This window comes from Trachemys scripta, chromosome 10 (assembly GCF_013100865.1).
Source record: "Trachemys scripta elegans isolate TJP31775 chromosome 10, CAS_Tse_1.0, whole genome shotgun sequence".
In the NCBI taxonomy this organism is placed as follows: Eukaryota; Metazoa; Chordata; order Testudines; family Emydidae; genus Trachemys; species Trachemys scripta.
Genome location: NC_048307.1, coordinates 81,295,008 through 81,322,218, shown reverse-complemented (window position 1 = coordinate 81,322,218; position 27,211 = coordinate 81,295,008). Strand labels below are relative to the sequence as shown.

The 27,211-nt window shown below is 38.7% G+C and overlaps 1 protein-coding gene across 6 annotated transcripts in view; it reads right to left on the bottom strand.

The window, feature by feature from the left end:
• Positions 1-27,211, bottom strand: part of MAP2K5 (mitogen-activated protein kinase kinase 5) — a gene marked incomplete at its 5' end in the record, with an annotated part of 178,694 nt that overhangs the window by 127,857 nt on the left and 23,626 nt on the right. For all 6 annotated transcript variants that reach the window (XM_034784993.1, XM_034784989.1, XM_034784991.1 and 3 more), the window contains 2 exon segments: positions 18,795-18,859; positions 24,555-24,603. In XM_034784993.1, coding sequence (XP_034640884.1) covers positions 18,795-18,859; positions 24,555-24,603 — 114 coding nt within the window.

Genomic DNA, 27,211 nt, shown 5'->3' with positions numbered 1-27,211 from the left:
ATTTAATTATCATTGAGACCTGGACCACAAAGGAGACACCATGCCCATGGGTACAGTGTGTCCCTTGACTTTGCAAATGGCATGCTACCTGGGAGAAAGGGAATTTGTTTACTTCAGACTGATATGGCATCTCAATTGTCTTGACCTTCCTCAACACAATAACTGTAAAGTGATTAATGAAGTCTGAATAGGAGCTTTGGTTACACCAAAAGACAATGGTACACCTTGGCAGTGTTTTAATTAACAGCTAACACTTCAAATTAGTCTGCATTTGCGACAGTAATTACCTGTTCCAGTGAGTGTGTGGAGAAAATATTTTTGTTAGATATTAGATAGAACAGCAATCGGGAATTAACCAATCTGGCTAGTGTCAGCATAGATAATATATAAAGATTTAGTACCCTTAGGAAGCTGCAGAATCATATCCTAAGAAGCCCATAGAATAATGTGCTGACCCTGAAGGTTTGTTTTTTCTTTACATTTGTTAAATGTCCCCACCACCCAATCCATGAGTAAATACGCAGAGATTAAAGTAATATTGTTTATCAATAATATGCAATGCCATTCCAGGAGACAACTCTTTACATATCTTACTGTCACCCAGAAGAGAGAGGTTTGAGTAAAAGAGCCTCACTGGGCTAGAATGGGACACGTAGGACGAAGTCAGGTAGCAAGTTCAATGTAGTACACTCTCATAAAGACACACTAATGGCCCAATCGTGCAAGGTGCTAAGAGCTGATAGCGTTCAGCTCTTGGCAGGATCCGCTCTAGGGTCGGCAGAGATACTTAATTTAAATCTCTTCCATTGAAGTAAAGCAAAGGCAACGGCTGTTGCTTAATAGGGACAGTTCTGATAGAAATTCTTATGGTTGAGGATGCATTTGAATAATGTGAAAGAGCTAATTTAACTAGATGTTGCGTGTTAATTCTAAGATCTGCAATAATTTGCTAAATAAAAATAAATAGAAGCGCAGGTAAAAACAATATGCAGTGAATAATAGATTTTATTCCGTATCAGATTTTATGTAGTGCAGACACTTTTTAGTTGGCTTTTGCTCCTAGAGCAAAATTTTGCAATAGTGAAATATCTGTGCATTGACTTCCATTGACTTCAGTAAGAATAGCTTGTGTAGAATCTATGGCAGAGTGTGGCCCACAATGAGGACAGCAGGCTGTCCACCAATGTCCAGAGGATTCTACGCTAAGTGGAACTGCAGAGTAGTGTATTACTAAAGACTGTCTCACTTTTTAATATTTTATGCATCAGGAAACCTCACATAACGAATCACAGGCTTCCTCGAAACTACAGCAGGTCAAAAAATTTTCTGTGAATAGAGACAGATGCATTTCTGTGAATATGCATTTTGGGGGCTCTGAAACTATTATCAAATTTGTGTGGAATTTGACAAATAGTTTTTTTTGGGGGGGGAGGAGGGAATAAATAAATTAAAAAAGCCATGCGACAAAAAACCTTATTTTTTAAATTTTGTTTGTAAGTTGAAATGTTTCATTTCAACCAATTCAAAAATTTTGTTTTGAGTTTTCATTACAAAATAGCATTTCATTTTCCACTTCGGCCAATTTAAAAAACAAAACAAAACACAGACGAGGGCAAATCAAAACAAAACACCAAAAAATGTTTTGAGTTGACCTAAAATGTTTTGGTTGATTCAAAATGATATTATTCACTCAGCTTTCCTTGCTATCTCTCAGTGTAGCTGAGGCTGGATATTATTTTGTTTACCTTCACTTTTGACTTGTGTTTCTCATATTTTTCTAACCACTTTTTGTTTGCACAGCTCAATACACTGGCACTGACTTAATGACCAAAGAACTTCTATAGGCTTATCTCCTCTAAAACTGTGCTAAATCAGTTCTTACCAACCAAAGGAAATAAGCCATTGTTGCAAACTCCAAAACACTGCACCATGCAGAATATCCCAGGGAAACTACGTTTTGAATTTATAAGAGTTCACACCTTACAGAAACCAGCCACGGAAGAGCAGGTCCATTTCTCTATTTTTTGTGTTCAGGCTTTATTTTTGCTCTGCAAATGAACCGCTGCAAAAGCTATAACCCAGATGATTGGGAAGAGACAGCTATAAATCATTTATTGTTAAGGAAAAATTGAACAGGCAGCATTACATCAAGTTAGCCAAGTTCTGCAACAAGAAGTTTAAAAGGCAATTTCGAACGATGCAAATGTAAACTACTCACAAATCTGAACGTTACTATTAAAGTCTTGTTTCCATTTACAATTGCACAGATCCTTTTCTTTTCTCCCCATTTCTGTATGTTACTTACACTGTGCATGTGTAATTAATGCCACGTAATGCACTGTTCATGGTTTCCTCTCATCAGAGGCATTACCTAACAATCATGGTGGCAAACTGAAAAATTTTTGTGTTTCCGTCTTTCAGCTATATCATTAGAAGCCTGATCCAGCTCCCACTGAAGTTAGTGAGAGTCTTTCCATTGCTGTAGAAGTATTACAGGTAAGATACTACATGCTTAAAAAATAAAACATTCATTTTATCCCATCAACCTGACTACAGTTACAGTGAACATTATGCTGCACTGACTAAATTTTTCCAACAGCAAAACAAAACAAAAAACAATAACGACCACCAAAACTATACTATCTGCTAGGATTTTAGTTAGAAAATTCTACAGAAATAAAACTATTTTTATAATATTCTAACACCACCAAATCCCAGCTTTCTTGACCAAGATTTCAGGTCTTTCATAAATTGCAATTCCAAAATTCGGAAGTAGGCATAAATCAATACCAGCTAATCAGGTATTTCAGAGACAGTTTTGGTAACGAAGTACAATTGGTCAATTTTTGTTCTAGACTAGGAATATTCTAGTTGAAACATGTTAATGAGATAACAAATACACAGTTCAGGTATTCTCGTTTGGGGCCAACCCTATAAGATGCTGCAGTCCCTTCAAATCCCTTGAAGTCAATGCTCTAGATTTTCATTAACTGAAGTGGACGCTTGCAGTTGACATATGGAACTAACGTCTTCAGAAGGGGAGCTGAAAGGTAATGGGTTGAAAAGTACGCCCAAGCCACAGAATACCATATTAGAGACCACAGAAGAATTCACACTAAAGCAATGAGTGACATTGCTTAGAAGCTGAAAAAACTATAAAGAACATGATTATTTTAATGCCATCAAAGAGTGGATTTCTAATGCAGATAATGGACAAGATCCATTCTCCCAGGAGCTTCCTACAAACTAATATTTGACGCGACACAATCAGGTAAAGGGGATAATGCCACAATAGGGAAGGGCAGGAGAAGCAGCAGCATGAATAAAATTAATCCATTACTCAACGAAGTGCTGAGTCTAAAAATAATCCAAAACTTATATTTGATTAAATCAAAGGGTTGGAATAAATAAGTAGAGGACTTATCAATAGGGTTCTTATAAGCCTCACAGAAGAAATGAGTCTTCAGGAGGGAGGCAGAAGAGACAGTAGTGGCTTTGCAGCCCAGATCAGATAGGACATTTTATGAATAAGAGGTGGCATGACAGGATAGCAATGGCTGTGGGAGAAGCGGACAAATAGGCCAACGAAGCTGGCACGCAGATATGGTGAAGAAGAGTTATTTATGGCCTTGACCCCTGCCCTGGTGTACTGTACTAGAAACCACAGGAGAATTCAAAACAAAGTGACTTATGGGATTGCCTAGCAACTGAAAATCTAGATGAAATAAATGGTCGACGTTTCCATTTTGGGAAGTTCTATTAGTGAAAAAGTATGTGATTCAGAGAGGATTGCTGAAAGCCACAATACACTATATAAGTATGGGAAAGACTGACTCCAACTCCTATAGATTTTGGAACATATCCACTGCAGAAAGGAAATTGAAATCTTTGTTCGCATTTCCATCAGCATTCATTATTCTAGCCCTCTACATCCATTACAGTGAACAGCTTCTAAGCAAGACTGGCACAGTTGTGTCAAATTTTATTAACCTTCAGCATAACTTTGTCTCCTATATTTTGAAAATCAAAAGCTCACCCAGGGAGCCTCACTAAGACAAATGACCAAGTCTGTGGGTGGAGGCTGGTTATTCTGGGTAAAGAAGGAAAGATGGTCAAACAACGTCCTCCAGCTAACATCAGAGACATTCTGATCAACTTCGGAGGGTGGTATGTGTATCCTTTCTCCCTCAGAAGCTAAAACAATATAATGTGGACATTGAGGGGATTTTAGGGTGAAGAATTCCAGATGACTCCTCACAACATCAAAATAAAAGAGCAGTTTTGTACAGGAAAGAATACAAGGAAATAAAGAGCTGAGATTCAACAGTAACATAGGAATTTATATTACACATAAAAACTTTTTTCCATCTCTCTCTTCCACTGCCTACTTAGTTATGCCTGAAAGTCTAAACCACAGAAAAATAAAGGAAGAAACTAATGATGGTTTAGGCTGACTCTTATTCATAAAATAATCTGGAGTTCATCAGATCTTTTCTGATAAAGATCTAAAACTTTCATACATGTAATGGAGACATCAAATTTCTGCAGCACATCATATAAACACCTCAAAGTTCAAAAAGGTTATTTAACAGACCAAAAAGAACAGACACAAACTTACAAATACATATGTCTCAAAAGTGAAAAGAAATGTATTTTTGTTTTATTGTTTTGGGTGTTTTTAAGCCTGCCATGCCCTGAGATAATAGTTTTGTGTTCCTCTTGCAAAAGTTAGGGGTTTGTTAATACCTAAAAGCAGAACAAAAAGATGTTTTTATTACAGAGTTTTAAGAGTTTGTGATATTTATTTTAGGAAAAGCAAAGAACTCTGAATTTGGGTCCTGGCACGAGAGAAAGAGGAAACAATTTTCAGGTTGTTTTCATAATTACGTACATTTACTGTAAAGCTTATGCCCATATGTTAGTGGATTTAGGGATGGGCACATTAGAAGTGCATAGATTAGATACATTACGTTTCTGAAAACTTTTAGCATATATGTAACTAAAAAAACATCACTGTTCACCTTTAATCTAGTATAATCAAATTATTTTAAAAAACTTAACACTTATCTGCAACTTAAATATTACCTCACTCACAGAACTGAAGAGTTACTAATGTTATATCCACAGTGTTACAGATGGGGCAACTAACGCACACAAGGTTAAACGACTTGCGCAGTATCACAGAAGGATTCCGTATCAGAGCCAGGATTAGATTTCTGGAATTCCTGCTTCCCATTCCTAAATTCTTCCCAGCAAACTTCTTTTCTATTTCCCCCCCATCAATAGTGGAAACAACTAAGCAATAAGGTATTCACTGTATAAGACTGAACCAATTCAATGACAAGCCATAGCCTGCCTATTACACTAATAGTCATTCCCTACCCCTTGCTATACACATAACTGACGTCTGCAAAACTGACAGAATGATGTAATGCTACAGTGTAAATTCATTAGTGACGTGGCCACGGAGTACTAGTTAAATGATGCTCTCCGCTCGCAGAGGCTCCTGAAAGAATCTCCTGGGTAATCACATGTATACGATCAGTCGTCTTAGCATACGTGCAACGTGCCTCAGGTGGCGCATGACCTGGATTCACCATCAAATTTGGTTTGCTGGTTGGATCATTAGCTTCCCTGACCCGGGCCGGGTACTGACAAGGCGTGCGACATGAACAACCATCCTTCTAATAGCTCACAAAATTTCTAACAGTGACAGGACAACACAGTTCCTGTGACAAAACATGGTACTTCCTTCAGAAACTCTGGCAAGTGAGGACTGTTGGTTTAAGTATTTCTTGCCACATAATATACTTCAGGGATGCCTATGAAAACAGTAGAAGCAATTATTCTTTTAAATTATTTATAGAATCCTACCAATTCCTAGGGGTTTTTCCAAATGAATAGACCTTGAATTCAGGCATGCTACTGATACTGCAGCCAGTAACAAAAAGTACAGCGTCCAGTTTCATATGGGAAATCCTTTCTACTAGGACACAGTAAATGTACTTCCTTAATAAAAGCAAATATAGCTATAACGATTCCAAAACCACTTAAGTATTCTTTTTCTTGAAAATTTACTTACTGTGACAAAACCCAGATGAAAATTGTGATTTTTCATTGACAAGTAGTAGAATGGTTAGCTAAATGATACTATATTTTCACCTTAAAACTGGAATTGATCCTCCAACATTGCAGTGTTCTTGTTTCATACTGTTAGAGGGCTTATTCCATCACCCTCCCACCTGGTTCTTCTCGCGTGAACAGAGAGCAACAATATCCGAAGTCTGAAGGTGCAAACAATTCCATGTTTATTGGGGTGAACTTCCAGCAAGCTTAAATCCAAGTTCCCTTTTCCTTATTTTCAAATCCCAACTTACTTCCTGTTTGCCCCTAATTTATATAGTAATATTCTTAACGAATCATTTTACTGAAATTTACCTAACCAATCCTAACATACTGTAACATGATTAGCTAACCATCTATATCCTACATACTTTCCACTGACTATGCCAAAAATAAGTTTTCTAAGGGAACAAGAGTTTGAGAGTGGGGGAAATTGTTCCTCCACAATTTTAAGCTTGACTAGAGAGACAGGATATATAAAATCTTTGATTCACTAGGTTCTCCTTTCCAAATCAACAAGAGACAGATTCTTCCCTTAGATGTGCTCGTCTCTCCCAATGTAGTCACATGCACTTGCTCGTAAAACAGAATACAGCACAAACATTTTTTTTCTTATCCTGATGTTCAGGACATCTGAAAAGTAAACTTTCCAGGTCATCTCCTGTGTGTGCATACATCTATCTTTCTCCTGCCCTCCCTCCACCTCATCATTTGTCCGCTGAATACTGGTTCAAGAGAAAGGCATTTTTCCACTCAACAAAGGCTACAAACACTGTTCAGCCTTACCCAGATCTGTATCAGGCCACCTACGGAACAGCGCTGATGGGCTCCAAAGAAAAAACAGCGTAACCCTCCTTGACAAAGAATAACAACACAGTTTTCAGAAGGACAGGAATGGTGAAGACCTTCAGAACTCAGGTATTGAAGACCCAATGGAAATAAACATGCCTACAGGAGTGTCTGGTCTCAACATTCTGAATGTAAATGTTTACACAATAAGCAGCAGTTCATTTGGTAGCACGCATCATCAGCAAACAGTTCTTCATACGCAAGAACTCTGAAGAGAATCAAACAGATTGAACATTTTCTTGTCCTAAGAGAAATAACCTAGAGCAAAACAATTCTGTCACAGCATTGTGTAAGATGAATAAAATAAGTGTTGCACATTGTAGAATGACAAGTCGGTCACCAGCTGCAAACTACATGCGGCAAATCACCCACAGATTTGGTTTACTGCTTTTGTGCGTGTGCGCGTGTGGATTTACCACTGTGTTTCATGCTAATGGTCAGACTTTGGGAGTTTTAACGATAGCGTTGTCACCTACTAAAATGGCCATCTAAAAAATAGATTCAAATTGGTTCTACGAAATAAACACTTTGACAGTTGTTGCTGCCTTCTGTAATAGACAAACACATTAGCCTGGCTCTCTGGCTGTTAAAACAGGAAATACAAAGTGAACAGCAGTTGTAAAAAGAAGCTTTTATGGGGACTCTGCTAGTTCAAAAAGCAATCTAGGCAAACCTTCCTTCTGTCTAAAATCCTATTACAAATGCTTGAATAGTGATTGCAAAATGATTTGTTGTTAAACTACAGAACCAAAAAAACGCTTGTATATAAAATCTAAACTCTTCAAAAGAGTAAAACAAACACCAGAAACAGTACAAAGTGAATGTACGATACTTGATTTCACATATGGAGAAGGAGGGTGAGGGCCAGTGTATGTGTGTGTGATATTAAGTAGATCCCCACATCATTTACCCAAGCAACATCTGTACAGTTGTCATTTCCATTTATTACCACTTTCCTTAATCCTCCTTTCCCCCTCCCCACACACACACCCAAAGCCCAAAAATCTGGAAGTCATCCTTTACACAAATTGCTTTCCCTTCCCTTCCTCATCTCCCTTATCCATTCCTATCATCACAGCCACAAAAGGGTCTGGATCCTGCAAAGAGATCTGCATAGACAAAGAGATCTATCCATAAGATCCCTTTGTGAGGTTGTTCCCTTAGTCCTCACCTTGACATGGCCTCTGGTCAAATACATGTTCATGCCCTAATCACAGAGTGAGAACTATTTAAGGAGCACAGTGGTTTTGCACAATAATTCCTAGACCTAGAAAAGATAACCATATGGCAAACAAACAAAAATTATTCTGGCATTCCCTACAGCAGCTGGAATTGGTGATTCCATTTAATCTCTGCTCAAAATTCACACAAAATTTAGATTAAAAATTTAATTCAGACTAGTTTTACATTGATTTAAAAAAAAAACTTCTTGTAAGTACATTTGAGATGATCCTGGTTATTCTCCCCACTTGCCAGCTTTAGGCCCTTGTGAAATCTTTGCTTTTGTACCTTGCTTTCTCAAAAGCTGTGTCCGCAAAATATCGGCGTGCCAATGTTTAAAGGCCTATAATATCAAAACGTTTCTGCGATGCAGCCAGAAGATAGTTTTATATCAAGTTCAAATATGACTGGCTTATCTTAATATTCCAGAATAACCACTGAACATTCCCCACTCAGGAACTTCAGGGGAAAGAAATGGGAAATCGGCATCCTGCTATTAATGACATTACTGTTGACTTTTCTGTTCCACTCACTGTTCTTTACAGAAAATTCTAAGTGAGAATAAGGACACAGTTTAAAACATGAAGCCGGTAAATTCTCACAATAAATGGTTCTAACACCGCTTACATCAAGTGGATATTCTACTGTGCACATATCAGATTGCATAGGTTTTATAAACAAAAGGACTATAAAAAGTGATCTCTGCTAAGGGACAGCCCCTATCTATCACTTTGGCATCACTCATAGCCTTCGCTCAAGAAAGTACCCACGACTGATCTAGTAAGCAGACTGTTACTTCTAACCACTAGATTGCTGCTCCCTCTAAGGCAAGGGAAGCTGCTGAAAAAACTTACAGTGCGTTTACACAACACCTAACAAAAGCAGCTTAAGTTTCTATTCGCTTAATCTTCCAATCTAGAGGATGGGTATACAATGCAAACAAAACAACTTTAATTTAAGAATCATCCCATTTCTAATTAAACTGCCAGAGGCAGCTGGTTGGATAAGTTTTAATCAGTTCCAATAACCTATTGATTGGTATACTGAAGCTTAAAAAATTAAAAGTAGAAGATGATTGGGGAATTGTCCCATCTCAGAACAACAGTAGAACCCTCTGTAAATAACTCCTCTTTTAACCATCAGCTAAATGAACATTTCAATACCACAGTACAAAGTCTTCTGCAAAATTACTTTAACTAACAAGCAGAAATTTATCAGCTTCAGCCAAAATCAATGCTGAAATCAATTTGAACACTGGTTGTGTCTAAAGGGGCTCATTGGCAATTTAGGGAAATTACACCATGTAAATGCCTGTGCTTTAATTGAACAGTTTCATCAACTAGGCTGTGATTGCTGTCCGTTCATTTATTTACTTTCACTGCAACTACCATTCTGCAAAGGAATGGTTTTTGTCAGTCTTGAAGGAGGCACTTTATCTTCATTTTATGCACTTTTGTGCATAACAGATTTTATGAGGCAGGCAAGCAATGGCTAGGGTCAAAAGAAACAAGCGAACAGCAATCGCTGGTCAGTCTTGTTTAAACTGTAAGGATAATAGTAAGAACATTCTGTGGGGCATTTTTAATTTACTCCAGCTATTATTGTTACTGTGGTTTTTAGCATGGCTAAAAATAGGGTGTAAAATAGCCACAAGAAATGGAAAAATAAAGCAGAATGGGTAAGGGTAGAAAGGAAGCATGTGTAGTGGTTAGAATACAAGATTAGGGGATCTGGTTTCTAGGCCTACGAATGCCATAGACTTGCTGTAGGACATTGAACAAACCATTTAATCTCTCTGTGCCTACATTTTCCATACTGTAAATTTCTGATTATATTTCCCTTCCTCTCAGCATTATTCTGTGAGGATTAATTCCTGGACATTTGTAAAGTGCTTTGAGATCCTCAGATGGAGATTGCTACAGAAGGGCAATTTATTACAGCTTTATTCAGACAGACAGACAGACAGACAAACACACAATAGAAGTAGAATGAAACTGAAAATGATGGTGAAAAAACCTCATGGCAAACAATGGGGAGAGGTGTAATCACTACTCAGATTTAGAGTCTGGCCAACACCATCATTTAAATTGGAAGAGGATACTGGAAGAAGTTACTGTTTCTGAAGAACACGTCTGCGCTCTAGACTCCCTCATGACATTGTCCCTTCACAACGATACATGCATCACTGTCCTTGATCAAAGAAATACTTTGAGGTAAGCAAGAAAACAGGAAAACCCTGCAGAGCCCAAATTACATAAGGAAACAGCAAAAATCTCAAATATTCTTGTGATGGGTTCCCATGGAACTGGGGTACCACTGAGCCCGCCTGACTCACCAGCCTGGCTCCCTTCCCTTCCAGCACACACACAGGTAGGGACACACCCAGCTGCAGCTACACACAGAGTCTGAGATCAGCTCTGCATGGGAAGGCTCAGCTAAGGCACCTCACAGTTCCTAAGGCATGCACTCCCCTTTGGAGCGTAATCTCAAAATTATACCATCTTGCGCTGCACAGGGAACTGTACAGCATAAACTCATGAAATTCACCCCCTCCCTCAATGTAGAGGAAGATATGCAACAACTTTCTGCCCCCAGTTATGATTTCCACACGCTGATTTTAGACAAAAACAAGTTTACTAACTACAAAAGGTAGATTTTAAGTGATTATCCGGGATAGCAAACAGATCAATGCAGATTACCTAGCAAATAAACAAGAACGTAATCTAAGATTAATATACTAAAGAGATTGGATATGAGTAGCAAATTCTCACCCTAATTGTTGTTTTAGGCAGTTTGCAGAAATTCTTGACGGCAAGCTACACTTGCTTGCAGCTTAAAACCCCAGGCATTCCTTTCACAGGCTAGAAATCCCTTCTCCCCTAGTCCAGTCTTTGTTCCTCAGGTGTTTCCAGCAATCTTCTTGGACGGGAAGTCAGTGAAGAACTACGATGATGTCACTCCCTGCCTTAAATAGCTTTTGCATATGGTGGGAACCCTTTCTCTCCCCTCTTGGTTGCCACACCCAGTCAGTGGAAAAACATTGGTATTCCAAGATGGAGTCCAGTACTAGGTGACTTGGTCACATGCTCCTGTAGGGACACAGCAGCCATGACTCTGAGGCTGTTTGTAGCATCCTCAGGAAGGCTCCCCAGTGGGAGATTAGCATCTTCTAAAACTTCTTGTTTTCCCTAATGGTCCTTTCCAGTCAGCCATCTAGACTGATTGCATTCTGCCTAGTGGGCGTTCTCCAGATGTAAACACATTTGTAATAGACATAATCATAGAATCATAGAATATCAGGCTTGGAAGGGACCTCAGGAGGTCATCTAGTCCAACCCCCTGCTCAAAGCAGGACCTAATCTCAACTAAATCATCCCAGCCAGGGCTTTCTCAAGCCTGACCTTAAAAACCTCTAATGAAGGAGATTCCACCACCTCCCTAGGTAACCCATTCCAGTGCTTGACCACCCTCCTAGTGAAAAAGTTTTTCCTAATATCCAACCTAAACCTCCCCCACTGCAACTTGAGACCATTACTCCTTGTTCTGACATCTGGTACAACTGAGAACAGTCTAGATCCATCCTCTTTGGAACCCCTCCTTTCAGGTAGTTGAAAGCAGCTATCAAACCCCCCTCATGCTTCTCTTCTGCAGACTAAACAATCCCAGTTCCCTCAGCCTCTCCTCATAACTCCAGCTCCAGCCCCCTAATAATTTTTGTTGCCCTCCGCTGGACTCTTTCCAATTTTTCCACATCCTTCTTGTAGTGTGGGGCCCAAAACTGGACACAGTACTCCAGGTGAGGCCATTCACCAATGTCAAATAAAGGGGAATGATCACGTCCCTTGATCTGCTGGCAATGCCCCTACTTATACAGCCCAAAATGCCATTAGCCTTCTTGGCAACAAGGGCACACTGTTGACTCATATCCAGCTTCTCATCCACTGTAACCCCTAGGTCCTTTTCTGCAGAACTGCTGCCTAGCCACTCGGTCCCTAGTCTATAACAGTGAATGGGATTCTTCCGTCCTAAGTGCAGGACTCTGCACTTGTCCTTGTTGAACCTCATCAGGTTTCTTTTGGCCCAATCTTCTAATTTGTCTAGGTCCCTCTGTATCCTATCCCTACCCTCCAGCGTATCTACCACTCCTCCCAATTTAGTGTCATCTGCAAACTTGCTGAGAGTGCAGTCCACGCCATCCTCCAGATCATTAATGAAGATATTGAACAAAACCGGCCCCAGGACTGACCCTTGGGGCACTCCGCTTGAAACCGGCTGCCAACTAGACATGGAGCTGTTGATCAATACCCGTTGAGCCCAAGAATCTAGCCAGCTTTCTATCCACCACAGAAAATATTCCTAACTACAGATACCAAAATGATACATACATACAAATAGGATAATCATATTCAGTAAATCATAACCTTTTCAATTATAACTTACATGACCTATCTTGATAATCATATAATAATATTACTATGAAGAATATGGGGCGTAATGCCACAATTCTGTCACCACTCTAGCTTCTGGAGGTTGGATAACCTCCATCTCCTTTACCCTAGAAGTGAGCTTCTCCTCTCACCCTACAGAGGATTATACTCCAATAGCCCCGCTTGTACATGCTGCTTTCAGAAGGGGAACACTTGAACATCAAGATGACAACCTTCCAGATGTTTTGCCATGCATTGTGTGTAATGTGACAATGGCCTATCCCAAAGATGGTTGTGATAAAGAATATACAAATGGGCATATTCTGAAGTTGCACACAACTCAAGTGAACAGCAAAACTGCTCAAGTGAATTGCTGATGCAAACTGAAAATACACACTGTCCCCAAATAAATATTAAACCTCCACATTTATATTCATTTTCTGCAGCCACACCAGTCTTCTGGCCTGTGGATCAACCACCTCTCTCCAGACTCTCCACATAATTATGCAAACAACGACGAAATTGTCCGATTTAACAAAATTTTGGTTGATATGATGACCAATACACTTTACTCACAGATTTTCGATAACTTAACTGTACAATTTATTATGGTTTAATTGGGACTTTATGTTGACTGAGTAATTACATAGCTATATCTTGCTGATACTGTAAACCAATCTAGTAGAATCTAGTAGATTCATACACCATACACACTTTTAATACTCCAAGTATTTTAAAATGCTATGCTGACTGTAACCTAAAGAGAATTCTAATTTTATTTGAACATTTGACATTTCTTTACCTGCATTTAAAAAGCTGAAATGAAAAAATATGAAATTAAAAATATGCTGTATGATTTTGTTTCAACATCTAGTAGGAGAACTCTGAAACTTTAGAGAATGCCATCCAGGTGAAAAATATTACAAAACAATTATTTGCCAGTAGCAAATACCATTTCTATATAATATTTACATTCTAAATACATACTGATACAGTATTTTAGTTCTAAATAATTTAGTGCAGCTACTGCTCAGACTCAGCGGCAGAGTTTGCACATTACATTGTGTATCAAAATGTTAACATATTTCACTAAAGTAAGGAAGCAATCTTACAAAAATATGGTCTCTCAGAGCTCTGTAACCAATGATAGAGGTAAAAAAATGTAGCAGAAAGACACACACTTTAAATGCCTTTTGGACTTTCCAATGAATTATTTTTCAAAAAAGCAATTTAAGTAAATACCCTAGATGCAGCAGTATACAAATATTTTCTTCTGTTGTGCAGCAACCAAGAACCTGTACTCTCCATCATATCAATTTTTATAAAATAGTTGAGAAAAATTAGAAAGCCTGTTATAAAACTGGAAGGTTAATAAATCCACCACCATAACTATATCAGACCCAATCCTGCACCCTCAATGCTCACTGAAATCAATGGCAGCTCGACGGTACAAAAGACCTCACAGAACTGGGCCTAAAATTAGTGAATACAAAGAGCAAATCCAAGTGGCTTAATGATGAAAACAGACTAGAATGGTGGAAGGATTATTTATTTATTTATTTATTTTGAACTTCCAAATAACTTTTCAACTTTTATTCAAAGTGAGGAGCATATTCCCAACAAAGTACCGGAGCTGCATATTATATGCATTAAAAAAAAGCAAGAACACTTAATTGTGTTTGCAGTGATTGAACTCTGTAGCTGCTTATCATTCCTTAATTAAAAAAACTAGTGCCTCAAAAAGCAGTAGAAAATAATTTTAAAAGGAAGTCAGGCAATTATAAAATCCCTTTTCTTTAAAGAAAAAACATTCAGATTCAGCAAGTTCTCACTAGAAATATTGCTATAAAGTATTGATTTTTACCAGACTCAATTGACTGAAAAGTTGTTTGTATAGCAATATTGGCCAAGCCAATATACTGGAACAATTTTGCTACACACAGTAATCAAGTGCATTTCTGAAGTATAATTATACTGTCATAAAAATAAAGCCAAAATACCCCTTCTCCAAGCAATAAAATAGTGCAGGCTGTAAAACACCTAAATAAATGAAATATATATATTTTCTAATGAAACACAGTGTCTTCCAAAGAGAATGAAAACACCCCCTCTCTCTTCCCTTAAGCCAAGGTTAGCATGAAAAGTGATCAATACTTCAATCTCAATAAACTATTTCAATAATAGTTAATTCACGTGGAAACAGAGGCTGAAAATTTCTGCTCAGCGGAATCTATGCTATCTTGTTTGCTGAATGCTGATAATATATCATTGCCATAATGGAAGTGACTTAGTATGAAGTGATAGACAAAAATTAAACAAGGAAAAGATACCCACACATACCCGCTCATTCTTTACATTCAAATCAATAAGATGTATGCCGCCTTCAGAAACAAACCTATAGCATGGAATGCTGGTAGGCTGAAAGAGTCAAACATTTGTAATTAATTTTATCTGACAAATGCTCATTGATCTACTAGAATAAAATACATGTGCAGTGTTTCCCAAACTTGGGACGCCACTTGTGTAGGTAAAGCCCCTGGCAGGGCGGGCTGGTTTGTTTACCTGCCGCCTCCGCAGGTCTGGCCGATCGCGGTTCCCACTGGCCGCGGTTCACTGCTCCAGGCCAATGGGAGCTACGTCCCTCGGCCCGCGACGCTTCCAGCAGCTCCCATTGGCCTGGAGCAGCGAACCACGGCCAGTGGGAGCCGTGATCAGCCGAACCTGCGGAGGCGGCAGGTAAACAAACCGGCCCAGCCCGCCAGGGGCTTTCCCTACACAAGCGGCGTCCCAAGTTTGGGAAACACTGCTGTAGTGCAATCCAGCCACCTGTACGTATTTCATTTTGCAATTTCTCATTGGTTCATATAACATGTATGCTTCTTTGGCAAGGAAGAACCAATTCCCACTACAGAAAGGCAAATGCTCCAATACAAGAAAGTTTTACTGACTTTATATTGAGCACATCACAGGACCATAGTCAAACACCCCAAAATATACATCCAAACAACATTAATATTCATTTCTATCAATTTTCATGACTTTGAAATCCTTTCAAAATTTTTAGTTTTGAAAAATTTAGGCCAGCTCTACATCAAACTCTGTATAAAGATGCAGAGTTCACTCTGCTGTCTTCTTATAACAGCAGTCGCTAGTAACTCCCCCAGAACGAAAGAGTAAGTGGGGAGAACTAGGAGCAAACACAGGGAGATCCTACAGGAATGAATATCTTAGCAACAGTTGGGCTTGAAGAGGAAACTTGGGCTGAGGTTTATGCTCTGTTATTATTTGGGTGTCCGGTAAAACCAAACCTTAGGAATGGTAAGCCTGATCTCAGATGGCATGGGTAGACTTCCTCTGGAGCAGGATGGAATGCCGCTGGCTCATGAGAAAAAAAATCAACTAGCTACTACAGTGGGCATTTTTTATATTTTAAAATACACACACAGAAGTCAATAAAAAAAGGAAAACAAAAAAAGTATGTTCTCCTAGGCTCAGAGGAGGTTTCAAGTTTTTCCACCCAAAAAATCATCATTCCTTGGAAAGCCAGTTTATATCAAATCAAGACACCCAAAAACCCTTAACAAGACAGACACTGGGATCATCACAGCCCACCCAAGAACTATCACGAAGAGGAGCTGCCAGAGGTGCCATACCTCCCCTTTCACGCCATTTTTGCTTTATCTGTCCTTTCATGACGTAGAAGAGTAAAGAACGTCAAAGGCATGCCAGGCAGGATTGACGCTGCCTAGCGTTTTATCCAAGTTTCCTATATGGATTCTATGGAGCATGTGTTGTACCTGGGGCAATATTATACAAATATTTGACGTGTATATAGAAGCTTCCACCTCTAGGGATGTCACAATTCTTTATAAACTATATACACACATTGGGCCTAAAATGCAGCCATCCCTTAGAAGCAGGGCAACAGCTAGGTAGACCATTAGGTCCTGATGCAAAGCCCACTAATGTCAACTTCAGTGGGCTACGGATCAAGCCTTTAGTTACACTAACACCTCATAGCAGTTCCCCCTCCCATCCCACCATGCCACTTTCATCCTCTCTTCTTTCTACTTTTCCATCACTTCTTTCCCTTCTCCACAGTTTATTTAGCCTCTCTCCTTCACCACTGGTGCCAACCATGTTTCTTTCATCACTATCTTCTTCTTCTGCCTTCTCTTAGCGGGGCAGTAGTAGGATTTCAGTCTCTTTAATCAACTCCATAACACACTTTGTCACGTGATGCACAAACAGCTTGGGCGTGAAGGCGACAGCACAACCAAGGTATATGTAGAACATACATACAAGGTATCTGTGTTGACAAGTGCACCCACTGTTATAGGGAGAAGCAAGAGAGATACAGACATATCTGTATTTTTGAAACAGCGTTAAGCAAATATGGTGAGATCAGCAGGGCTATGTACTTGGTTAACAAGGCCTTCGCCAAGGTGTCATTTTGCAATTATGTACCATGCAACAATCCTGCCAATTTGTACTAGACAATCACTCTGAGGTTCCAATCAGATCTTAGAGAATGATGACAATGGTAAATCTTTTATCCTGCATGAGGCTAAGAATAGCGCCTGCTGACAATATCTCCTTCCTTGCCCCTTATTAGGTCCACTTCTTCCAAGAAGGTGATCTAATATTGGGGAACAATGAGAGATGTGGTTTTAATGAGTGGGATTTGCATGCTAAGATTTTCCTTGTTAAAATGGTCCTCCATGCCCTCCACAAGCAACAAAACAGGAGTTCTCCTTCACTATGTCTGGTCCTGACCTTGCAGTTCCAATCCCCCGCAACACGCTTTGTCCATTCTCTCTCTAAGAACAATCCTTGCTCCAGAATGGGTTGTGCTCTCGTCCTCCAACTGAGAAACAGAAGCAACTCCCTCCAAAGAAGCAGCAGCCATAGACTGATTTGTAAAGTGCAACAATCCACAATCTCTCCCCAGTATAAAGAGAAAAAGCACATCATTACCACAAAACATATGTTTGAAATCTATAGGTCTAGAGAATAAGTAATATCCAGAAGACAAATAAGAGAACATGATAGAAGGTCTTTGTACCACCTTCCATATACCAGGTTGACTTGATTTTGGAAATCTGTTAAGATTCATAACAAATCTTGATCTTTTCTGATAACAACTCCAAAACCCATTTTTATTAAAATTCATGTTAGGAGACAGAAAGCTGGAGCTTAGGAAAGTTGGCAGCCAATTAAAAAATAAAATAAATGTGTTGTGGTTTTAAAAACATTTTTTAAAAAATGTTAATATCAAAGTTAAAATGTGTAAGGTATAAACAAGATCAAAATGGGATGCCATGTTACTGTATATGGTAAATAGCTCTCTGGAGGAAACCTTTATTACTCCCTCAGGGCTTTCTTACAAAGTATGGATTTTTTAATTCCTAGCGGAATATTTTTCATACACCACTGCAGACTATTAAGTACCAGATATTACATTATGTAGTTTAAACTTTGCACTACGCATGAGAAAGACTTTCCCGTTGAGAAAACTATTTCTTTGCTATTATAATCTTTACAATATTAAAATTAAAACTGGCTTCAGGGTATAAGCATCACTACCAAAATTTGGGGGAGTTTATAACTTAACATATTCATCAGTCTGTCTGTCTGTCTCTGTCTCTCTGTGAATGTGTGTGTGTGTATAGCTTCTTACAGGGGGGGAAGTGGATACAACAGAAAGGGGGGGGGCGTTACTACTTTTGTAGTACTGCAGAAGGCAGAGCAATGGTATCAGAACAACTTTGCATCCAATTGGTGTCACTGCAAGCAATGAACTAGCAATGTGTATGATAAGCAAGCAAGAACAACAGTATTAAAAAGAGGGAAGGAAAAATGCATTATGCTTCAGGCCAGTTAAACTTGCACTTGTGGACCATTAACTTGTCACCCAGGAGTGATTCAACTCTAAATATTAAGAAGATAATAAAAACACACCAGTCCTCATAGCACCTAGAAACCAATATTTCGAAAGATCTGGAAGACAAATGTGAAAAGAGAATTTCTAGAAAAGCCTAATTTACATACATTGTATTTTATGGTCTTTTACCATATGTTAGCAAAGGCCATCCACCATCATACTGCACACCTGAGGGAGAAAGATTTGCTAAATTTTGTTTTCAAGAAGTTTAAGCGAAATGCAACACTCACTTGTAGACCGTGCCTCCATTGCCATGACCGAGGACGTCTCGATACTGTATGTCTTGTTCATTCATCTCCACAAGAAAGAAAGAAAAACAAGAAAGATGTCATGCTGTGGATGGAAATGTCAAGGAAAAGCAACTCTAGGCCATAAACAACAAGCAGTCTGGGTCATTTCAAGTTCAGCTGCAAGAACGAGAAGATCAATACAACATTTGCTGTCCAATTTATAAAAGACGATACCAAGGGACAAAGTGATGGAAAGTTTAATGACAATTTGTTTGCCTGGGTCATTTCATTAAAGTTTGATAAAAGGTGTCAAAATGGAATGATATAACACAGCTCAAGAGGGTCAGGTCATAGATACTGATAGGAAAGGGGTCTCCAGCACCGCACATAGCCAAAGCCAAAGTTGTGAGGGAGAGGAAGCAAACCAGCCAACACCGTCATCTTAAATATGGCCAGAAAAGTTTACTTGGGTCCATTTACAATTTAGTGTAGAATCAGCATAATTGATACTAATTGGATGATATGTTTGTATCAGTAGAATTGCTACAATTTATATACAAATGCTTAATTAAGGCCACAATCCTGCAACAAATAAAAATTCGGTTTTAATTAGTGCTGAACAAACACAATTTTCTTTGCGTTATACAATAAATTGCTATCTTGGATGCTTAGTGCTCCCGGGGACAAGTTTCCAGACAGGGTGGTGGGTAGTCAGAGCCAGTGAGCACCCCTGAAGCCACATGGAACTTTACGGTCTGCTATCCCCTGAGCAGGGCCGGCTCCACGCACCAGCGCAGGAGGCAGGTGCGTGGGGCGGCCAATGGAAAGGGGCGGCATGTCCGGGTCTTCGGCGGCAAGTTCCCCAGTCCCTCTCGGAGGGAAGGACCTGCCACCGAATTATGAAGCGGCGCGGTAGAGCTGCTGCCGAAGTGCTGCCAATCACGGCTTTATCTTTTTTTTTTTTTTTTGCTGCTTGGGGCGGCAAAAAAGCTGGAGCCGGCACTGCCCCAGACACCAGAAAATTTTGTACATTGTGAACATGGGGGTTCTTTTATATTGTATAAAAGTTTAGCTCACTTTTGTTTGTTGGCTTACTGGTTCAGATTGAAAACCAAGAACCCCACTTCTCTTATACAAAAGTGAATATTACGCAGAACATCGTAAATACGGCAATTTATTATTCAAAAGTACCAAAGCCATTTTTGACAATAGTGTATGTCTATTTTAAAACAACTCTTTCAATTATGATAAATTTTAGTCCACAGTGATGTCTCCTAAACTAAGATAGGGAGGCTAATTGACTAATACTTATAGAAAGTAATCAAGATTGGATAGTTTCAGATTTTAAATTATATTGTTAGCAATCTACCACAAAATCTTTAAAAGACTCATTTCTTGAATTATTTATATTCTATTTGACGCCAAGTTATTAATTTTGTGCAAATTGTTCCAGCTGCTAAAAAACTTCCTGCTAATTTTATTAACGAACGGTGAGATTTTCAAAAACACCGAAGTAACTCAGAAGCACAAGTCCCACCAAAAATCAAATGGGACTTGTGCTCTTATGTCGCGTAACAGGGTGTCTTGATCTATGTGGGTTGGAGAGCCCAGGGTTCAGCCAACCTTGATTAAAGAATGGGCCGCACCTGAGGGGAATCAGGTGATTCCTGTATAAAAGGAGCCAGGTTTAAGTAGGGATAAAGTTCAGCTGGGGAAAGAACTGGAGGGAGGTTCCTATAAAGGTAGGAAGTTCATAGCTGGAAGGGGCAGTGAAAGGGGAGAAACCCAGGAAACTGCCACTATATCTGTAGTGATCGCAGGGAGGAAGAAGGCTCCTGCAGGACGGGAGAACGTCTCCAGGCCAGGAGGCCTGGGAGAGACCCTGATCAAACAGGAGGGAGGCTGAGGAATAGCCCCTCGGAGGGCAGAAGGTTCTGTTTTTGTGGCAAGACATTTTTGGGGAATTTGGACAACTGTGACCCCAGAATGGGTGGACTAAAGACTGTGACCTAGCCAGAGGGTTGAGTCATTGACAGAGAAATCACCACAGTGCCAGAGTGACCATCAGTAGGGGGCGCTAACCTGGTGAGAGCTGTGACGCCATGCCTGGCCACAAGGTGGGCACACAGCAGTGAGTGGACCTCAGTTTCTAGTCGCTTCAGCACTTTTGAAAATCCCACTCCAAGAGCCTTATCCTACACCATTGAAGACAGGAGCAGAATTGGGCCTTAAGTGCTACATGCAATAAAAACCTCTAAAAAGTCAACTTTCAGCAAGTTTCAACAGCAAAAAACAGAGTTTTTAATTGACTAAAAATAATCTGTTTCCAAATCACTAACAGTGAAGCTTTAAATATTTTGTTCTGCTCTTCAACCAACTGAAGAAAATCCAGCACTCGCTTATCAAAGGAAATATTTATTCTCCTATATATTTCCAAGGTTGAAGCTTGTGAAATCTGAGATAACTGGAAGTACATTGTAGCAGAAGTTACGTCCACGTAAATCGTCTATTTGCAGTTAAGTCTGCACCACAAATCTTCAAGGTATATAAAGATTAGTACCCAAAGACAAATTAAGTATTAAAACTAATGCTGAAAAACTCTGATAATTATATTTCACCAGAAAATGCAAATCAAGAGGAAAAAATTGCAAGGAATTCTCCCCTCTTAAAATATTGGGTTGGCACCTCACACAGAGTGAGATAGTAGGCGAGTGGGGCTTAAGTGATAGAGACCTAATACCAGGCCCCCGCACAACACTGAATTTCACCCACATTGTGCGACTCGTCTGCTTAGAATACACGCAAACACTGAGGATTTTTTTGCCCCAAAACTACAGAACTCTGCACTTCACTGACTTTGCAATAACAGAATAAGACATCTTTAGACTATTGTAAACAAAGATCTCTGAGAAACACGGCAAACCTACATAGCCATAACTAAACTCACATCATTAACTATACATTAGCTCTTCTGGGAGGTTTTTTTTTTCTTTAATTATACAAGCTTATTCTGCAAAAAACAGCAAAGGGTTATTTTATACCAGTGCTTTCCCTTTTCTTCTGCATTTGGCTAACTGGTAAAAAGTGAATCATCTTAGCCAAATCTTTGCTGTGATGTTACACCACTTTCACTCTGCATGCCTTTCACTGCCAATCTGGTACCATTCCTTGACAGTTATGCACAAAGGATCAGCACAGAACTGTTGGTGAAATAGATACTGGGGTGGAGCAAATATACACCAGAAAACCTTACAGACATAAAGCTTGATTTATTGAATCAAATAAAGATGCCAAAAAATACCTAGTGAGTTATGTATTTTACTGGGAAAACTGAATCCTCAATCACAAAATGATAACATAAAAACAATGACTCCACAGCAAGGACTGGAATATTAAACTTTCAAAGCCAAACTTGATTGGATGCCGATATTAACAGAATTAATGAAAAAGTGAAAATAGAATTCAATTATGGGTCAGCAAACAAAACACTCTTTGTTTATACCTGCTGTCTTTGAAAGACTCAGTATCTATTCTCTTGTAAATCATTAAAAGCAAAATGCTCAATTAATCCTTATTTTATATGTAAAGCTCTGACAGAAGCAAAGTCCTATCGCTGTACCTTTGCTCTACAAATCGAAGTAGTAATGGTTTCAGAAAGCAGTCACACTCTATGAGCAGACAATTGAAGAGATTTAGTAAATCCCACTTTATAGAGCAGAGACTAATCGGAAAACACAAGCCAGTCAAATGTTTCTTATGAACTGTTGACACTATATCAATGCTGAATCAATTGGTGGCATTTACTCTGAGTGACAGAAAAGAAATAAATATTTATATCACATAACCTATATCAATGAACATAGGCAGAAAGCTATTTCTAACCTGCCAATATTTGATTATCTTGAAGAATCATGTCCCCTTCTTTTAATGATTAATATGAATTTCTTATTAAACCTAAGTGGAGGCTAGTGGAAAGGAATATCATCATTAATGCTTGAAAACATAAACCATACAAAAAACTATGATAAACTAATGCTAAGGGTGCAAACTCCAAAAAGAAAGGAAAGTCAAAGTTAAAACAAAAATCTGTCCCCAGTTTATATAGTTGTGCCTAATTACTGAATAACAAAAGGTATGCAATATAACAGAGAGCATTTTCTCTTTGGAGATTTACAGTCTAGTCCCTTATCACAGCATGGTGAATTAAGGGTCGCATTAAAACACTAATTCTGAAATTCCTTTCTTTGATGGGCATAAGCCAAATCTTTACTATCACTAATAGATTTTAGCTATTGCCTTTATATCTTTCAACAAGTCAAAATGTCAAATTCAGGTTATTCACCCATTCATGATAATGTGACCGTATTCATGTTCAGTTATTCCATTTTCTAAAAATTATCCCCAAATGGCTCTCTTATATTATGGATTAGTATTTGCCAAATTTCACTAAAAAGCTCAAAAGCATGTTTTTGGTACTCACATAATTGAAAGTTATCTGTTTGGCTATTTTATAAATATTTTAAAAATTATAAACAGACCTTCCTGGCAAGAATCAATTTGTTCAAATATGGCTTTGTATTAAGAATGTCGACAAGCTTAAAAATATATTCCAAGCTGTATTCAAAGGATTCAGTGCCAAATAAGCAAGGCTGCAGTGCTGATGCTGTTAGAATCACCTTTTAAAGAGGCACTCTCATTTATTAGATCACCGTGTTACAGGTGATATTGAAGGACAAGCATGAAGACCAGCCTTTATCTTCTTGACACGCTCAACTACAACTACTTGATTCATGAAATGCCAATGAGACTTGGAGAGGTCACCGTGTGAAGGCACTGAATACGCATCTGAGATAATTAAGATTTCAGCCTTCGAAACATGGAGGGGAAGTGAACAACAGTTAAGAAAATCAATAAGAGTCTTTTATTTGCGGTGACACAGATGTCTCAGTCAATAGAGCCTAATAGGCAAGCTTGATGGCAATGGACAAGTGCCTGCCTCCAAGGCTATCAAAGGGGTTTCACAATGACAAACATTAAAACTTATTTATGTTGCTACTGAAGAATCCGGTATTCTTTTAGGTAGCTTAATTTAGCAGTGTATATTTAAAGTCATTATACGACTTTGGATCTGTCTATCTATTTGAATCAAAACTGGTGAGAAATGAGTGCCCTAAAGGGTCCATTTGTCCATCAATTGAAAGTGTAAACTATTCAGGTCTGGATATCAGGAGCTGAACGCCTGGAGCGGAGAAGAGTAGGTGATAAGGAAGTCTTCCACAACTTTGCTCTTATAATGCAGAATATGATGCAGCTCCAAACAATAAAAGAAGGAATTTTCTCTCTTACCACTTGCAAAAGCCTGCTAAATATTTATGTGCCTACTGCCCTGAAAATACAAACCTATACTCTAGCAACTGAGCAGCTGATTTAGTTATTCAACGCTGATTAACTTTCTTCCCCTACTTTGTGGCCGCAGTGCAACATGTGTGTGAGGTGCTTAAATCTATTCGGAGCTAAAACTGATTCTCACCTTTTGAGAAATGGGAAGCAAATTGCTACGCCAATCAAGGTAAATCAAGACACAGAACTCATTCATATCATGAAGATTTTCATGGTCTCTCCACTTCAGTATTAAAAAGGAAACATTACAACTAAATGAGCAGTAAGCATCTCTCCACTTATATATAGTATGCCAATCACTGTGGTTTATAGGCAGTAACAAGTCATACATGTACCCAAGTATGAATTTAATGCACCTACCTGGCCATTAGCTAATATTTTCTTCAGTTCTGCAGAAGATTTCTTTAAGCTGAAAAATAAAAAACAATTATTTTCCATGACTACAGTTTCAGTCTACGAAATGGAGTTTAAAAGGTATCCCCCAAGAAAACAGCACCTTCGCTTATGGTTAGGCATGCTGAATATGTTTTACTTATGCAATACAGACTGAGGCTGGTATTTCTCAAACAGCCTATGACAGAAGTCCAGAAAGACTGAAAATTCAAGATTATCAAGACTTATTTCACTTTTACAAAACAGTTTAGATAACGACAGACATTTGACCACCCTCCTCTTCAAAATACAGCCTAACATTTGTCAATAAATCAAAGCTACCCTCACCAGCAAGTGTTTTATAATAAAGTACCAAAAAAACCAAGGTTTTACTTCATTATAATAGATGAAGCACATCAACCAACCATCTCTGAATTTGTGGAGCCCCAGAATCTGGGGATGTTCCGATATGGAGTTTGGATCCACCTCTAAATTTATAAGAAAAATACAGTCCAAACCCAAATGTATTCTAATGAAAAAAAGCCACTGTATACCCCTGAAGTCAACAGGGTGGCATGGGTAAACAGTGATGGAGGGCACAATTTAATCCTTCGACTGGGGGCAGGGGGGAATTAAAAGCCAAACACTTAAGAGGAAGGATGGTCTTGGGGTTAAGGCAAGACTTAAGGTTAGACTGGGACTCAGGAGATTAGGTTTCAATTCCTAGCTCTGACATGAACTTCTTTTGGGCAAATCACTACATTTCTCAGTGTCTCACTTCCTCATCCACAAAATGGGGAAAACATCCTTCCTTTGTCTGTTTTATTTATTGAGACTGTAAGCTCTTCAGGACAGGGACTGTCCTCTTATGTGTATGTACAATGGGGCCCCAACGTCGGTTGGAGTCTCTTGGACCACTGTAATATAAATAAAGTACTACCAAAACTCCAGAAAGCCAGAGGAAGTCACAATTCATTTTTATCCTTCCTCTTGATTTCATTACCAATCTAGCAAGGGAAGTGCCCTGAAAGCTGTTATGATAAATTCGTTTGGGGCAATCTTTTTTGTATTTCACCATAAAATATAAGTCAAAATATTTAAAAACACTGGGGGTGATATAGTGGAACCTGCATCTGAAGGTTCTAAAATATATATTTGGTGCAGTCACAGAAACTTGGAGATGTCAGAGCAAGTTTTAGAAAATACAAATCAAAAAATTAAGAACAATATTGGTACCATTTCACGATGAGCCATAAACTTAAATTCTTAATTGAAGCTCTTAGCTTTTGGAAACTTGACTACATTAAATACATGAAATAGCAATGAACAAGTACTAGCATGATGCACAGCTTGAACATTGATGCCTTTCCAGGGAGCATGCCCATTTTATTAGAATATATAAGAAATTCAGATTATATATATGTAATGATTGGTCTATCAAGAGCTAAGTAAAATATGGACTACCGTGGAGGGCTAAAGAGATAAAACTTCTGACTGGATTACAATTTTTTTTTAAATACTTGAAAATAAGGATAAAAGTGGTGCTTTGTCTGTGGTAAAAATTAAAGTATATGGTCAAGATTTTCATCCTTAGGTGTTTAAAGTAAGGTCCCTAAATCCATATTTAGCACCTAAACAAAATTAGATGGATTTTCTAAGAACTGAGAACCTCCAACACCCACTGATTTTATGAGAACAGCAAGTGGTCAGCACCCAATTTAATATAGGTGTCTTAGACACCCTAATTGGAAAGTGTTTGCCAGAATCTAATTAATTAACCCACCCTCTACATGCATAGGTACTGGAATTAGAGGTGCTACCACACACCCTGGCTTGAAGTGGTTTCATTAAATACACAGTTTACAGTTTGGTTAAATGGCTCTCAGCACCCCCACTATAAAAATTGTTCCAGCACTCCTGTCTGTGTGTGTAGAAGGAAGAAATTTTATTTCCACCTCAATCTGTATTTGTAGCCTCTCCCTTTTTCAGCACAATTGTCTCATGTACCAGCCATCTTGGATTAGATATAGTCACTGACATTACACTTCTATTGGGATATTCACAACTAACTGCTGCAGCTGTGTTTGTGTTTTTGGTAACCGAAGACTATCTTGCAAAAATAAAATATGCATTGCTATCATTGATTCCAAGGTAATTTCCTCTCCCAAAATATCAAGGCCTCCCCCTGTTTTCCTGACAACCTGATCTCCTCATCCTCCCACACAACATGCTGCCTAGACAACAGTACCACTAGAAAAATCCTCTCAGACAGATTAGTGAACTTTAAAAAAAAAAAAAAAACAAACACAATAATATAGTCTTGATAGGTGCATGTGTCTTGATCATAGATCACTACTAACAGGAACAGTGAAAATAGGGACTTCATATTTGGTTGCTTTGTTCTTCAATAGGCCTTTTGTTCCCAGACTACTTTAAAGAAAGATTAAGTTTTCCAAGGAAACACAAGTTGATCTTGTCATCTCTCAGGACTAACAATTTGTGAACATGAAACAAAGAGAGACTTTCAATTACTTCAAAACCACAACTCCTAGTGCAAAAGGTTTTGGAAAAGAAATGGCAATTAACCAAGACATAAAAGATGACGCAATCTTCTAGAAGACTCATTTTCAGTGCACTTTGAGAAC